This window comes from Theropithecus gelada, chromosome 20, assembly GCF_003255815.1.
Source record: "Theropithecus gelada isolate Dixy chromosome 20, Tgel_1.0, whole genome shotgun sequence".
Classification (NCBI taxonomy): domain Eukaryota; kingdom Metazoa; phylum Chordata; class Mammalia; order Primates; family Cercopithecidae; genus Theropithecus; species Theropithecus gelada.
In genome coordinates, this window is record NC_037688.1 from 4,375,668 (window position 1) to 4,393,286 (window position 17,619).

General features: G+C 44.4%; 1 protein-coding gene across 2 annotated transcripts in view; it reads right to left on the reverse strand.

Moving 5' to 3' along the window:
• Positions 1-1,172: 1,172 nt before the first annotated feature.
• Positions 1,173-17,619, reverse strand: part of MYLK3 (myosin light chain kinase 3) — a 56,880-nt gene continuing 40,433 nt past the window's right edge. For both annotated transcript variants that reach the window (XM_025370882.1, XM_025370880.1), the window contains 5 exons: positions 15,679-15,749; positions 9,108-9,236; positions 7,067-7,219; positions 5,984-6,116; positions 1,173-1,952 (listed from right to left, as the gene is read on the reverse strand). In XM_025370882.1, the coding sequence (XP_025226667.1) occupies positions 1,893-1,952; positions 5,984-6,116; positions 7,067-7,219; positions 9,108-9,236; positions 15,679-15,749 (546 nt within the window). In that variant the 3' untranslated portion in view covers positions 1,173-1,892. The remainder of the gene's footprint in view (positions 1,953-5,983; positions 6,117-7,066; positions 7,220-9,107; positions 9,237-15,678; positions 15,750-17,619) is intronic.

Genomic DNA, 17,619 nt, shown 5'->3' on the forward strand with positions numbered 1-17,619 from the left:
GGTTGTGCAACATGGCAAAACCCTGTCTCCACTAAAAATACAAAAATTAGCTGGGTGTAGCAGTGGGCACCTATAGTCCCAGCTACTCGTGATCGCCTGAGCCCAGGAGGCAGAGGCTGCAGTGAGCCAAGATCACGCCACTGCACTCCAGCCTGGGCAACACAGTGAGACCCTGTCTCAAAAAAAAAAAAAAAAAGTGTTAGTTGCTTGCCATGTTGAGAACAGTGTGATTTCAGTGAAGGGATCACAGGGCTACTCTAATGCATACAGAAAAGTGTTTAAATGTACAGTGGACCCTTGAACAATGTGAGGGTTAGGAGTGCCCTACCCCCTTGCAGTTGAAAATCTGGGTATAACTTTTGTCTCCCCAAAAACTTAACTACTAATAGCCTACTGTTGACTGGAAGCCCTATCAATCATATAAACACTCAATTAACACCCATACATACACATGTACATGTGTGTGTATATATACATATATTGTCTTTTTTTTTTTTTTTTTGAGATGGAGTCTTGCTCTGTTGCCCAGGCTGGAGTGCAGTGGTATAATCTTGGCTCACTGCAAACTCCACCTCCCGGGTTCAAGCAATTCTCCTGCCTCAGCCTCCGGAGTAGCCGACATTATAGGCATCCGCCACCACGCCCCAGTAACTTTTGTATTTTTAGTAGAGACGGGGTTTCACTGTGTTGGCCAGGCTGGTCTCGAACTCCTGACCTCAAGTGATCTGCCTGCCTCCCAAAGTGCTGGGATTATGGGTATGAGCCACCGCACCTGGCTTATACACTGTATTCTTACAATAAAGTAAGCTAGAGAAAAGTTATCAAAATCATAAGGAGGAGAACATATATTTACTATTCATTAAGTGAAAGTGAATCATCATAAAGGTGTTCATCTTCGTCATCTTCCTGTTGAGTAAGCTGCGGAGTGGGATGAAGAGGAGAGCATGGTGTTGCTGTCCCAGGGGTGGCAAAGGCAGAAGAAAATCCACGTATAAGTCGACCGTGCAGTTCAAACCCTGTTCAAGGGTCAACTGTACATGTATATAGGAAGTATACGTGTAGAGTGACAACATCGAGCGTGCTACAGCCTGAGGCAGCAGAAGAGCCGCTCTCCTTGATGTCTCAGGATGTATCATTTCTGTGTTTTCTCAGAAAGCTGAACCTCATTACATTCTTATCTCTTTCATAAATGGCCTATCAGCCTCCAGACTTACAAGACCAGAAATTTGTAACTAAGACAGAGGGCTTAGGACAGGGCAGAATTACCAGAGAGGTGCAGGTGTGTGGAGATTTAAAAAGCACATTCAAAATGATCACTGCTCCGATTTGGCTATGAGAGTTGACATATTTTGACATTTCAAGTGATGCTGATTCTCAAGAGGGAGCATAAGTTAAAGCAAGTTTGAAGATCACTGTCCTAAATCCACATGGCTTGACACAAGAATGGGGTAGTACAATAAAATGTCAGCTCATACCTGAGCAAATCAAAATTCTAGGAATTCTTTGTACTGGAGGAGATAATACGAATAACATGGCCCCTGCAAAGTAGTCTACTAAGTTATTTAATCAGTGTGAGTTTAGAATTTAAATTCGACATATGCAAAGTACCTACCTAAAGCATCCCTACACTTACCACCAAAAGTAGGTATATTTGAAAGGTACACAGAGCATTTCACACGTAGTGATCTTACAAGGCAGAAAAAAAACGTTCTTAGGAAGCTTCTTTACAGCCATTTTTCATCCACAAGGAAGGCAGCAGCCATAACCATTTTTACAAAATAAGTGGAATCAATAATACCAAAAAGCCAAATTATTTAAATTTTCGAGTCATCTCTTCACTTCACCACTGGCCTCAGTAATTTCTGGACCCACTGGAGCAGCAGAGTTGAAGGTTAGGGAGAAGTCGGAAATTTCCTTAACCTGTTGGCAGCAGTCACCACATAGAAATGTTTCTTGAGGCAAAGAGAGAACAAAAGAAAAGAAAAAGCATATATTTCAGACCAGTTGCTTTATGAAGAAACAATAAAAGGATTTAAGTGAGTCCAGCTGCTGGGGTTGGTTTAAATCTGATCACCTAAAGGAAAAACAAGTTTCTAAAATAATTATAGAATAATCATATGACTTTCAGGGGCACGTTGGGAGTAAATATGAAGTGGGAAGATATATCATCCTACCCCCTTTTTTTCTTTTTTTTTTTAAGGGGGGGTGGGGGTGGGGATGGGGTCTGGCTCTGTTGCCCAGGCTGGAGTGCAGTGGCATGATCTTGACTCACTGCAACCTCCACCTCCTGGGTTCAAGCGATCCTCCCACCTCAGCCTCCCAAGTAGCTGGGACTACAGGCAAACGCCACCACGTCCAGCTAATTTCTGTCTTGTTTGTAGAGATATGTCTCCACTATGTTACCCAGGCTTATCCTGCCCTTTTCACATTTTAAAAACGGAGCACCCTAGAACAGTGTCTTATTTCTATTTTTTATCAGCCTACATCGTGCTTTGATAGAACAGTGTTTTTCAAATTGTGATTCACAGCCAAGCAATGGGTCATGAAATCAAATTGGTGGGTTGTGAACAGCATTTAAAAAATAAAACCAAGTGGCACAGAATAGAAAATATTAGAATACATCATATTCTGTTAGAGAAAATGTTGTGATTTTTTTAAAACAGAGATGGGAGTCTCACTCTGTCACCCAGGCTGGAGTACACTGGTGAGATCATGGCTCACTGCAGCCTCAAACTCCTGAATTCAAGTGATCCTCCCCACTCAGCCTCCCGAATAGCTGGGACTATAGGTGTAGGTCACCATGCCTGAGTCAAATTTTTGTTGTGTGTGTGTGTGTCTTTCCCGGTATGTGTGTACACGTATAGGTATTCTTGTGTACTGGCTCCATACATAAAGAGTTTTGTTCGTGCTTTTGGATCCCCAGTGAGGATCTAAGTCTATATTAAATTGTTGGAAGCCACTTCCCTGGATTACAATTGCTTTTTTTTTTTTTTTAACTATACTTTAAGATCTAGGGTACATGTGCACAACATGCAGGTTTGTTACATATGTATACATGTGCCATGTTGGTGTGCTGCACCCATTAACTTGTCATTTACATTAGGTATATCTCCTAATGCTATCCCTCCCCCTCCCCCCACAATAGGACCCAGTGTGTGACGATCCCCTTCCTGTGTCCAAGAGATCTCATTGTTCAATTCCCACCTATGAGTGAGAACATGCGGTATTTGGTTTTCTGTTCTTGCGATAGTTTGCTGAGAATGATGATTTCCAGCTGCATCCATGTCCCTACAAAGGACATGAACTCATCCTTTTTATGGCTGCATAGTATTCCATGGTGTATATGTGCCACATTTTCTTAATCCAGTCTGTCACTGATGGACATTTGGGTTGATTCCAAGTCTTTGCTATTGTGAATAGTGCCACAATAAACATACGTGTGCATGTGTCTTTATAGCAGCATGACTTATAATCCTTTGGGTATATCCCCAGTAATGGGATGGCTGGGTCAAATGGTATTTCTAGTTCTAAATCCTTGAGGAATCGCCACACTGTTTTCCACAATGGTTGAACTAGTTTACAGTCCCACCAACAGTGTAAAAGTGTTCCTATTTCTCCACATCCTCTCCAGCACCTGTTGTTTCCTGATTTTTTAATGATTGCAATTCTAACTGGTATGAGATGGTATCTCATTGTGGTTTTGATTTGCATTTCTCTGATGGCCAGTGATGATGAGCATTTTTTCATTCATCTGTTGGCTGTACAAATGTCTTCTTTTGAGAGGCATCTGTTCATATCCTTTGCCTGCTTTTTGATGGGGTTGTTTGTTTTTTTCTTGTAAATTTGATTGAGTTCTTTATAGGTTTTGGATATTAGCCCTTTGTCAGACGAGTAGATTGCAAAAATTTTTTCCCATTCTGTAAGTTGCCTGTTCACTCTGATGGTAGTTTCTTTTGCTGTGCAGAAGCTCTTTAGTTTAATTAGATCCCATTTGTCAATTTTGGCTTTTGTTGCCATTGCTTTTGGTGTTTTAGACATGAAGTCCTTGCCCATGCCTATGTCCTGAATGGTATTACCTAGGTTTTCTTCTAGGGTTTTTATGGTTTTTGGTCTAACATTTAAGTCTCTAATCCATCTCGAATTAATTTTCGTACAAGGAGTAAGGAAAGGATCCAGTTTCAGCTTTCTACTTATGGCTAGCCAATTTTCCCAGCACCATTTATTAAATAGGGAATCCTTTCCCCATTTCTTGTTTTTCTCAGGTTTGTCAAAAATCAGATGGCTGTAGATGTGTGGTATTATTTCTGAGGGCTCTGTTCTGTTCCATTGGTCTGTTTCTCTGTTTTGGTACCAGTACCATGCCATTTGGGTTACTGTTGCCTTGTAGTATAGTTTGAAGTCAGGTAGCGTGATACCTCCAGCTTTGTTCTTTTGACTTAGGATTGTCTTGGCAATGCGGGCTCTTTTTTGGTTCCATATGAACTTTAAAGCAGTTTTTTCCAATTCTGTGAAGAAACTCATTGGTAGCTTAATGGGGATGGCATTGAATCTATAAATTACCTTGGGCAGTATGGCCATTTTCACAATATTGATTCTTCTTATCCATGAGCATGGTATGTTCTTCCATTTGTTTGTGTCCTCCTTTATTTCACTGAGCAGTGGTTTGTAGTTCTCCTTGAAGAGGTCCTTCACATCCCTTGTAAGTTGGATTCCTAGGTATTTTATTCTCTTTGAAGCTATTGTGAATGGAAGTTCATTCATGATTTGGCTCTCTGTTTGTCTGTTACTGGTGTATAAGAATGCCTGTGATTTTTGCACATTGATTTTGTATCCTGAGACTTTGCTGAAGTTGCTTATCAGCTTAAAGAGATTTTGGGCTGAGACAATGGGGTTTTCTAAATATACAATCATGTCATCTGCAAACAGGGACAATTTGATTTCTTCTTTTCCTAACTGAATACCCTTTCTTTCTTTCTCTTGCCCAATTGCCCTAGCCAGAACTTCCAACACTATGTTGAATAGGAATGGTGAGAGAGGGCATCCCTGTCTTGTGCCAGTTTTCAAAGGGAATGCTTCCAGTTTTTGCCCATTCAGTATGATATTGGCTGTGGGTTTGTCATAAATAGCTCTTATTATTTTGAGATACGTTCCATCAATACCGAATTCATTGAGAGTTTTTAGCATGAAGGGCTGTTGAATTTTGTCAAAGGCCTTTTCCACAATTGCTTTTAAGATAGGTTTTATGTCCATGGTACTAAAGAATTCTATTGTAAACAAAATTATAAAGTTTTAAAAGTTTAACAGGCCTTTCTTATCTCCCATTTCTAAAATGTGGAAGAATCAGGCCTCAAGCTCTAAGAAGTTAGTTCAGGAGCTTCACTGTGATTGCCACTGAGAACATACGCTTAAGCTTCATTCTGTCACTTCAAGTATCCATATAAGCACAACCAAATGTAAGTTTTATGCCAGTTATTTTTGCTCTGTGACATTTTTAAATCAAGTTAGCAGCTTTTGACATGAGAGAGATTTTTCCCCCTAAATAATCTTTCTGTTTAGAATCAAAATGTAAGTAAAAATTTGGCTACAGGCTGGGTGCAGTGGCTCATGCCTGTAATGCCAGCACTTTGGGAGGCTGAGGCAGGAGGATTTCTTGAGGCCAGGAGTTCAAGACCATCCTAGGCAACTTAAAAGACCCTGTCTGTGCAAAAAATAGAAAAGTTAGCAAGGCATGGTGGTACATGCCTGTAGTCCCAGCTACTTAGGAGGCTGAGGTGAGAAGAGTGCTTGAACCCAGGAATTTAAGGTTACAGTGAGCCATGATCATGCCACTATACTTTAGCCTGGGCAACAGAGCAAGACCCTGTCTATAAAAACAAACCCAAAAATAAGAAAAAAAGAAAAGTAAAGAAAACTTAGCTGCAGTTTTTTCAAAGGACAGATTAGAATGACAAATTTCACGTTTACTAAGAGAAAAACCAAATACCTTCCATTTTCTTTGAGCTATGTATTTCTGCAGCAGTAGTTGGGATTTGAGACGAGTTTTGGATCTTGAAGCTTTGGCAGGCAAATTATTCAGCCACTCGTGTTTCAGGCACTGTGTGGCACTCATTCTGCAGCTGTGAAATCAAACAGCAGTTAAGACTTTTAGTTGGAGTTGCATTTTCTCATCCAAAAATCTGTTCAGTTGGGTAGGAAGCCTGAGTCAGTGGAACAGATTAATCATTTAGGCAGATTCATGCCATGTACAAAAAAGGGAACTCCTTGTGTCTAAAATTCCCTTCCTTCAAAGTGCCAGAAGGTCGTCAGCAAAATGTTCTCTGACCTCTATAGCGGGAACATATTCCAGTGATTCTGGGAGGAACCACTTCCCAGAGCGGGCTAAGAAGTTGAAGCAGGGCAGTAGGAAGGCTAGCTATGCCTGGAATTGCTCTTAAAGAAGCAAAAGAACAGGAAATTTGAAGGAAGTTCATTTCTCCTTCCAGAGTATGAAGGCAACTTGTTCATCTGACTTAGATTTTTTTTTTTTCCTCTCACATAACTTTTCACAGTCAGAAAGAAACAAAACTGTAAAAGTCAGGGAAACACAAGCTGTCTTAGAGCCCAGACTCTTAGGCCTTAGCCTTGGGTTGCTAATACCTTTGGTTATGTCCAGTTATTACCTTATTCTGAGTATCAAAAAACTCACATGGCTTGACCCATGACTTTGATACAGATGCTGAAGCCTAAATAGATCTTCTTCACCAAGAAACAAGGTATTCAGATCTTTCTTCTGCAAATAACATCTGCATAGCTCAGGTTTTTTTCAACCTTAGCCTATGACAAGTGATAACTTGCAGATAGGACCAAGCTACATATGCTTCTTTCTAAAACTGTATTTTATGCCCCTACTTGTTTGTTTCATTTATTTCCTTTGTCCCTTTCTCTGTTCCCTTTATTTTTCCAAAGAAGTAGCAAACTAAGAAATCTTGAACGGAATTTGTCCACAGGAAGAAAGACCTTCACAGTCAGCAGTCCTGCCCAGCTCCCAGACCTGGGGTCCCCATGAGTGACAAGCGATGAAAGGTACCTCTTCTCTTTGACCAGCAACCGGGAAACAAAGTCCTTGGCCTCCTCCGAGAGCCCTTCAAAGGTGTCAGCATCAAAATCCCAGCTACAGTTTACAATGAAATTCATGGTCTCTGCATCTGTTTCCCCTAGAAATGGGGACAAGCCACTGAGTCTACAGAAAAGAGAAAGGACCATCAGTAGGTAGAGGCCACATTTGCCAACGTGCATTGGCAGAATAGAGAAGCTTACAGAGTTCAAGTGGACCTAGCCAGAACCAAGAGGGTTCAAAAGAAAAGCACCCCCACTACTTCTCCACAGGATGGGGTCCAGTGTGTTCATTAAAGTGAGGACACGAAAGGATTTAAAATTTGGAGGCAGGAAGAATTTTTGGAATAAGTCCCCTCTTGTGCTCACCTCTTTGCACCTCATTCCTGAAGTAAAGAGTAAAATTAGGGCCCTACTTCATATGCCCAGTTATCAAGTACACATTGATTTAATTTTAGAAATAGAAATAGCCTTCCATGTCCTTGAGACAGCCAGGCTTGTTTAGATGCTACCCAGGCCCCAAGCCAAAGGAAAATGGGCTTTATTAGGCTCCCGCTAGAGGGAGGGTAAAAGAAGCAGGATACCGTGACAGCCAGCCTCAGGGATCTGAACTTCCCCAGCCTGGTGCAGCTCACACATCCGAGTGCAGGGACAGTGCGTAGCAGTTACACAATAATCAGAAGATCAGAAGCAAAACATGACTTTGCCTCTGAGAAAGCAGCCACGGGAAGTCCACAGCCAGACAGAGAAGAAAACAGGGAGCACGGGTTCAACGATGCCATAAAGGGTATCCTGCCCTGCCCCCCACCCCCTTACCCCTTCAGTGCACTCCAGCCTCATTTGGGTTTTTATTTTGTTTTGTCTTTAAACAGGGCCTCATTCTGTCACCCAGGCTGGAGTGCAATCATAGCTCACCGCAGCCTTGAACTCATGGGCTCAACCAATCCTCCTGCCACAGCCTCCCAAAGTGCTGGGATTATAGGCATGATCCAGCTCCATTTGTACCAAAGCACATGCATGTCTCTGCTGGAGGGCTTTCTCTCCAGCTGAAGCTTGCTTTACCCACCCAGAAGTATCAGGAAATCAATTCCACCCCATCTCCATTAGTCCACATGGAATAACTGATAAGAGTTAGTGTATAAATACCCCAACTCCCTCCCCTAGATGAAATAACTCTCAGGGGGTATTCCATGATGGATTCTGGAGTTCCCCAGCAGAATGAAACTCTAGTTGCCCACAATTGGGCCTTACTCCTGAGTCATGAATACTTTTGTTTTTTTCAGTTATTACTTTTATGTCTCAGTACCAAAAAATCCAATGGCTCAAGCCATAACTTTTTTTTTTTTTTTTTTTTTTTTTTTGAGACATGATCTTGCTCTGTCACCCAGGCTGGAATGCAATGGCATGATCATGGCTCACTGCAGCCTCAACCTCCCAGGCTCAAGCAATCCTCCCACCTCAGTCTCCCTAGTAACTGGGATGACAGGCACGCACCACCATGCCCAGCTAATTTTTTTTGGTTTTGGTAGACAGGGTCTCTCTGTGTTGCCCAGGCTGGTCTTGAACTCTTTGGTTCAAGCAATCTTCCCACCTTGGCCTCCCAAAGTGCTGTGATTACAGGCATGAGCCACCGTGCCCAGCTCAACCCATAACTTTGATACAGCTGCTGAAGCCCAAGTAGGCCTTCCTCACCAAGAAACAGGCCTTCCTCACCAAGAAAAGGCCTTTAGACCTTTGTTCCAGGGAATAATATCAGCACATCTCAATTTTTTCAATATTAACCTACTACAATAACTTGGAAATACGACCGCCTTGTAAATATGGTAACTGTCTTGATAACATACCCTTCCCTGGCTCCTTTCCTTCCCCGTCTCCCTACCCTATTCCTCTAGTGGGGTTTCCTGGGGATACTTCCCAAATAGACTACTTGTACTCAAAATTTTGCTTCTAAGACTACCCAAAGGAAGACAAATGACCCCCATCCCCATTTCAGAGCCAGGCTGCTAAGCACTCACAGCATGTAGGTGATGACTCCCACACTCCACATGTCCGTGGGGAATGAGACAAACTCATAGTTGACGACTTCTGGGGCCAGGAACTCAGGAGTGCCGAAGTTCACCTTCAGCTTCTCTCGAGGCTTGTACCTGGGGAGGAGGGGAGGGTACAAAGAACCATGGGGTGAGGCCTGGGAGATGTGGATGCTGGGGCTCATTTCTGGTGGGATGCAGACATTCCCCACTTCCCATCAGCCATATGGCCTGGACCCCACACCCACACTACACTTGTGAATTACTGGGGAATACTCAGATCCCAGGCCCCAGACTTCAGGCTTTTCTAAGTCAGTGATAGAATCAGAAAACTACAGTCTTCCTCCTCCAGGCGTTTGCTTCTGTCAGTAGTCAAATTTATAGAAACAGAAATAAGGAAGGGGTTGGGGCAGGCAGAAAATGGGAAGTTATTATTTAATGGATATAGAATCTCAGTTTTGCAAGATGAAAAAGTTCTGTAGATTGGTTGCACAAAAATATGAATGTACTGATTGTACATGTTTATGGTATATATGACGCTTTTTTTTTTTTTTTTTTTGAGACAGGGTCTCACTCTGTCACCTACGCTGGAGTGCAGTGATAAGATCTCAGCTCACTGCAACCTCCACCTCCCAGGCTCAAGCAATTCTCTAACCTCAGCCTCCCGAGTATCTGGGGCTACAGGCACACGCCACCACATCTGACTTATTTTTTGTAGAAATAAGGTTTCACCATGTTGCCCGGGCTGGTCTCAAACTCCTGAGCTCAAAAACTCCGCCTGTCTCAGCCTCCCAAAGTGCTGGATTACATGCGTGAGCCACTACACCCAACTGGTATATATGATGCTTTGATACATGTGTACATTGTGGGATGGTTAAATCAAGCTAATTAACATATGTATTACCTCACATACTTATTTTTTATGGTGAGAACACTTAAAGTCTATTCTCTTGGCAATTCTCAAGTATACAATACATTGTTATTAACTATAATCACCATGTTGTACAATGGCTCTCTTGAATTTACTCCTCCTTTCTAAGTGAAATATTGTATCCTTTGGCCGACATCTCCCCAGTGCCACCTGCCCTGCCTTCGGTAACCACCATCCAACTCTGCCTGTAAGAGTTTGTCTTTTTCAGATTCCACACCTAAGTGAGATCACGTGGTACTTGTCTTTCTGAGCCTGGTTTATTTCACCTAACATAATGCCCTACAGAGTCATCCATGTTGCTGCAAATGACAGGATTCCCTTCTCTTTTGAAGCAGAACAGTATTCATTTGCATATATACACCCCAGTTTCTTTATCCACTGATGGACACTAGGTGATAACTTTTATGTTATGTATTTTTTAAACCACAATTCCAAAAATAAAAAATTAGAAAAAGTTCTGGACATGAAGTTTAAGGCTAGGAAGAGAGTCAATGGCTGAGTGGGAAAGGGGGGCAAATAGTGTGTTTTGGAATCACTCTTGAAGAAAAAGAGTCTCTAGCTAAAATTTCATGGGCACTTTTTATTTGCCAGGTACTATGCTAAAAGTTTTATACATACGTAGCATCTCTTTCCCTCCTTCCAAGAGCCCTATGAAATAGGTAGGATTATTATCCCCATTTTATAGATGAGGCAATTGAGAATAACAATAATAAAATAAATAAAATGAATATTCTGCCAATATACCCTGCTTCCTTTAAATCAGCTTTCAGAGAGCAGTCTCCTCTCCTCCAAATTTGCTGAAAGCCAGGCAGACAATGACTCAGCACCAACACAGCTGAGCCCATCCAGTGAAAGAGCAGCAAGGTGGCGGGGGTTGAGGGACTGGGCCAGGGGACTAGATGGTTAGATAGATAGATAGATACATAGATACATAGATAGATAGATAGATACATGTTATGAGATACATATATAGATATATATATATGTGGGCTGTGTATCTATATATATATGTGTGTATATATATGTACGTGTATATATATATATATTTTTTTCTGGCTTCTAACTTGCATAGTCCTTGTTATAATGTTGGGACACTTTAGGCCTCAGGAGAGAATCTCTCTCTCTGTGTCCTTCTCCAGTCCTTCTTTCACCTGCCCAAGGCAGGACTCTAATCTGACTGTGGATCAAAAGACCCTGATTCTAGAGAGGGTCCTGCCCCCTACCCTAAAGGAAGGAATGCAATACAGAGAGGCTAAGAAAAAGACAGGCCTTGCTGGGTTTAGATCATGGGCTTTTTGTCCAATCATCTTTCTGTGCCATTGTCAATCATGCCTATGTAATGATGCCTCCATAAAACCCCAAAAGGACAGGGTTGGAGAGCTTCCCGAGGGCTGAAAACGGGGAGATTCCTGGAGAGGGGACACTCAGGGAAGGCATGGAAGCTCCATGCCCCTTTCCCCATACCTCACCCTATGTCCCTCTTCACCTGTATTCTTTGTAATATAAACAGGTAAATGTAAGTAAGTGTTTCCTTGAGTTCTTTGAGCCATTCCGGCAAATTAAGCAAACCCAAAGAGGGGGTCGTGGGAACCCCAACATGAAGACATTCCATCAGAAGCTCCAGAGGCCTGCACTTGTGACCAGTGACTGGGGGAAGAGGGGGTATCCTTGAGGACTGAGCCCTCAACCTGTGGGATCTGACGCTATCTCCCGGTAGGGGATGTTAGAACTGAACTGTAGGACACCCAGCTGGCATCCGCTGCTCGCTGGTGGGGAACCCACCTGCCCGCTTTTGATCACAGAAGTCTTCAGTGTTGTTTGCTGTGGTGTGAGAGCAGAGGAAATACAATTTGAGAGCTTTTCCCCAAACAGCCACTCGGCATGGAGGTTTTTGGTTTGACTAAGTTTTGGTAAATTGACCTACAGCCCTTTTCACCTCCCCACCAGGTAAGACTCTGGCCTATAGGATAATGTTCAGACGTGTGAGCCCCGCATTCAGGATTCCCCATTAGTGCCCTCATCTTCAACTGTATTTTCCCCCGACCGGCCTGCACATACAGGGTGCACCCTGTTCTCAGCCCACAACTCACAGGGCCCCCCCACCTCCCCTCCAGGTAGTGCTACACTAGAGCTGGCTCTCAGGTGCACAGGAGTCCTGAGTGCCTCTCCTTCCAGCTCCGCCTTCAGTGATATCATCTTGGTAGCTTGTAATTAGCAAACACTGGCAAAGATTACAAATCAAACCCATCCCCTCTCACTCCCCACTCCCCCAGGGCTGGTGCTGAAGCATTTGCCAGCATAGCAGCATTGCCTGCAGACAGCAAATCCTGTCCACCAGTCCCTGCCGACTGCTCAGAAAAGCCTTCTCTGACTCCAGGGGCGTCCAGTGGTTGCTTCTTTCTCGGTGTTCACAATGTGTCCCTGCAAATGCTCATTTGGCAGCAGACCATCAGGTATTTGAGAGTGTACTGCATACACCAGTGTGTGCATTCTCAGTGAAGACAACATTGCCCCGTGGGGGACAAACATTGGTTCTTGGGGGACAAAACAGTCTTAGCTATTACAATGGTTTGTGGCTCTCCAAAGGGCCACAGCACATAAACAGATACATGGTACATCAGTGGTATTAAATTTCATGGCATTGGGGGACTAGGCGATTGGGGAAATAAAGTCAAAAAGGGCTCACTACAGGGCAGGTAGCGATAATGAAATAGGTTGAGAAACACTGCCCTAGTGTATATGACATGCAAGTGTGTGGGAGGCATCTGAATTTTATAGCATATTATCAGGGAAAATACTAAGCAATTTGCTAACATGGTAGATTGCATGTGATTTTTTTCTGTTTATGAACTACAATACACTGTGTGATAGAGACCCTGAAGGCCTCGTGGGATGATGTGAACTTCCTCCTGCATTTACACTAGCAGCACATGGGGCACTGAAAATGCATCATCACACTGCAAATGGGTAACGTTTACACTTCAACCAGTGGAGGAGTGACCAGGAAAACCAGCACTGAGGGTGTGGATGCTGCTTGGGAGGCAGGTGCTGGAAGGCAGAGCTGAGCTCAGGCACGCGGCTCTGCATCCAGGGGCGATGCTGTGTTTCCTTCCACTCGTGGATGTGGTGGGGGGCACGGCGTGGTGGCTCATGCCTGTAATCCCAGCACTTTGGGAGGCTGAGGTGGGCAGATCACTTGAAGTCATGAGTTCAAGACTAGCCTGGCCAACATGGTGAAACCCTGTTTCTACTAAAAATACAAAAATTAGCCAGGCGTGGTGGCGGGCACATGTAGTTCCAGCTACTCGGGAGGCTGAGGCAGGAAAATTGTTTGAACCCAGGAGGCAGAGGTTGCAGTGAGCTGAGGTTGCGCCACTGCACTCCAGCCTGGGTGACAGAGAGAGACTCTGTCCAAAAAAAAAAAAAAAAAGAAGAAGAAAAAGAAAACAGCCAGCCATTAGGAAAGAGAAGCAGCTTCCAGAAGAGTTGAAAATTTAGCTGTAGCTGAAAGACCTACCTAGAAGATATGTGATTCGGCCTGCCATGGTGGCTCATGCCTGTAATCCCAACACTTTGGGAGGTCAGGCAGGCGGATCATGACGTCAAGAGATCGAGACCATCCTGGCCAACGTGATGAAACCCCATCTCTACTAAAAATACAAAAATTAGCTGGGCATGGTGGCGGGCACCTGTAAACCCAGCTACTTGGAAGGCTGAGGCAGGAGAATTGCTTGAATCCAGGAGACGGAGGTTGCAGTGAGACGAGATTGCGCCACTGCACTCCAGCCTGGGTGACAGCATGAGATTCGGTCTCAGAAAAAAAAAAGAAAAAAAGATATGTGATTCCCAGAGAAATGTCATTCTTGGAGGCAACAGAATCCTGGAGGAATCCTGGAAGCTGGGCATACAACTACTGCCATGTTTCTGCCATGTTTACGAACTGCGGATGTCTGAAGGTTTAGGGGAAGCCTTCCCAAATGCCAAGGGTCTGCTACTACCACTGCCAAGAACCCACACCCCTGGGCATGCATGCCATGGGCAGGAGCTCTCCAGGCACACAGTATTCAGCACACATGTGACTGGACTTCACAGCACCTATCTGTGAAGAGAGTAGGGTGATGGTGAAGGGGGCCGCTGAGCAGGGTGCTGGGCTGCTCAGTTCTGTGGGCTCCCCAGGCCTCCTGGGGTCAGGGCGTGCTGGGCTATGTGATGCATCTGCCACCACCCCTGCCCTCCAGGAAATGACCAGTTTAAATACAAAAAGTGAGTATGTGACAGTGTTGGGTGGTGCCATGGGTAGTGTGGCATCCCTGGGCTACACAGCAATATTAGCCACACTGCACTAGCCTTCAGGTATTTTAAGAGACTATGAGATTTTTAACATCGTATACAATGGGCCTGATGTGGTGGCTCAGGCCTGTAATCCTAACACTTTGAGAGTCTGCGGCAGGAGGAACACTTGAGGTCAGGAGTTTGAGACCAGTCTGGCCCACTTAGTGAAACCCCATTTCTACTAAAAATACAAAAATTAGCCATGTGTGGTGGCGGGTGCCTGTAATCTCAGCTACTTGGGAGGCTAAGGCAGGTGAATTGCTGGAATCCGGGAGGCAGAGGTTGTAGTGAACAGAGATTGCACCACTGCACTCCAGCCTGGGCAACAGAGTAAGACTCCATCTCAAAATAATAATAATAATAATAATAATAAATATACAATGTTTACTATTTATTTATTTTTAGACAGGGTCTAGCTCTACTGCCCAGACTGGAGTGTAATGGTGTGATTTTGGCTCACTGCAGGCTCAAGTGATCCTCCCACCTCAGCCTCCCAAGTTGCTGAGACTACAGGTGCTCACCACCATGCTGGGCTAATTTTTGTATTTTTTGTAGAGATGAGGTCTTGCTATATTGCCCAGGCTGGTCTTGAATTCCTGGGGTCAAGAGATCCTCCCTCCTTGGCCTCCCAAAAGTGTTGGGATTATAGGCGTTAGCCACTGTGCTGGGCTTACAATGTTTACTTTATGCCCTGAAACTTGAGAACCTAACCTCCCGGATAGGATGGGTCCACATTGTCTGTGTATTTTCTCATTTAACGCTCATAACCATCCCCATGCCAGCAGGTAATGTATTACATCACCATTTCACCAAGATCTAAACCAGTCCTGAGAGGTTACAGAAACACCTACCCATGGCGCCACCCAACACCGTCACATGCTCGCTTTTTGTATTTAACCTGGTCATTTCTTGGAGGGCAGGGATGGTGGCAGATGCATCACATAGCCCAGCACCTCCTTGCCCCAGGAGGCCTGGGGAACCCACAGAACTGAGCAGCCCAGCACCTCGATCAACAGCCCCCTTCACCATCACTGTCCTCTTTTCTCAGATAGGTGGAGTGAAGTTCAGTTAATTCCACAGCCTTTTAGGAAGAAGGAGAGCCCACAACACAAAGCCAGCCCATGCAAGAGCAACAAGGCCTGTCTGCAAGTCAAAGGCCACCAGCCTCTATGCACAAAAGCTTTCTTGCATCAGTTCCAAAACTCAAGCATTAGCTGGGTCAGGAGTAACCATACCCAGAGAGCCACAAAGAGTCCCAAGGAATTTTGTTAAGGCGTCTAAGTAAAACCCCCTTACCTTCTGGCGAGCCCGAAGTCAATGATCTTAATTTGATGTCCTGTCTGATTGACGCACAATATGTTCTCCGGCTGGGAAAGAAAGAAGTCTGCTTAGCCCAAGCAATAGCTGAGGAGGTCTGCAGCTGCCACACTTGTCTATAGGCCTCTGTTTTCCAGCCTTCAAGGGACATAAATGGCTCAGGGCAGCCCTGCAAGGGCTGGATAGATAAAGGAAATACATGAAGGGACTGGCGAGACAATAAGGATTGGAGTGGACTGTGGGGAACTGGAGGCTCCCAGCCTGTGTAAAGGGACAGCACTACCCAGTCCCAGACACTGGTCACCATGTAGGAGTGTAGGCACAACGCCAGAGTTTCTCAGTCCTCAAGAGAAGCCGAGAATTCAGGGATTTTTGTTGTTGTTGTTGTTGTTGTTTTGGTCAGTTTTGTTTTTAATTAAAAGAACAGAGATGGGGTCTCACCATGTTGCCCAGGTTTGTCTCGAATTCCTGAGCTCAAGAGATCCTCCAGCCTCAGCCTCCCAAAGTGCTGAGCATACAGGTATGAGCCACCATGCCCAGCTAGGAATTCAGGTTTTTATGTGAAAATTCCATGCTTTTAAATGTTAACAACTAAATGAAATCTAAATTCACATCTCAGAGCCCAACAGAATACCTCTGTGAGGTATAACTGGCCCATGAACTGCTTGTATGGAACTACTGGTTTGGGGGTGGGTTCCCAACCCTGGCTGTATGTTGGAATCATCAGGGGAGCTTTTAGAATCCCAATGTTATACTGGAATGCTAAGAGAATTAAAAAAAGAAAAAGAAAAAGAAAAAATCCCAGTGCCCAGGTCTCAACCCTGGCCAATCACATCAGAATCTCTGGGGTAACACCAAAGCATCCCTGGTTGGTTAAGGAGAGCAGAGCTGCTGAATGTCCACCTGCCACTCTGCAGTGACAGCTGTGGCCCATGGCATGAGGGTGGCAGCCTTGGCACGCCTCCCCTCTTACGGCATTTGGATCAGCTCTGAGGCCCTGAGGGAGTCTGGAAGGATGCTCTCTGCTCATGCATGACAAATTTGGGGGTAAGCGTGTTGGGGGTTTGGGGAGAGAAGCTGAATGAAGATGTAGGGCTTATGACGGACAGGACTTTGCAGACCTAGGGTCTAGTGCCTGAGGCCTAGGGGCTCATTACCTGGTTCTTTCTGTAGCCCTAGATGAGTCCCTCTCCATTCCTGAAGACTCAACGTCTCCATATGTAAAACGGGAGTAATAACCTCTTCCTGTCTGCCCCTCAGGAGGGTGTGAGGATAAAATGACATAACATGCATGAAACACTTTACAGCTTCCAAAGCAAATGTCAGCTACTGTTTCTCCCAACAGAAGCTTTCACTGTTATTTATGTTACAATGGGGTTGTACAATTCCTTCAGAAAGGTGTGAGAGAGTGGCGTTTAAAAATCTCTATGTCTTCTATATAAGATCTAGAATAACACTGTCTGATAAAAATATAACACAAGCCACATATATAGTAATTTAAAGTTTTCTAGTATGCACATTTAAAAGGGTCAAAAGAAACAGGTGAACTTAAATTTTATAACATTTTAAGTAATACAAATAATACTGATTTTTTTCCATAAAACTCACCTTTTTTGGGGTGGGGGTGGGGATAGTGTTTCACTCTTGTCGCCCAGGCTGGAGTGCAGTGACACAATCTCGGCTCACTGCAATCTCCGCCTCCCGGGTTCAAGTTATTCTCCTGCCTCAGCCTCCTGAGTAGCTAGGATTACAGGCGTGGGCCACCACGCCCAGCTAATTTGTTTGTATTTTTAGTTGAGACAGGTTTCACCATGTTGGCCAGGCTGGTCTCAAACTCCTGACCTCAGGTGATCAGACTGCCTCGGCCTTCCAAAGTACTGGGATTACAGGTGTGAACCACCTCGCCCATCCAGAACTCAC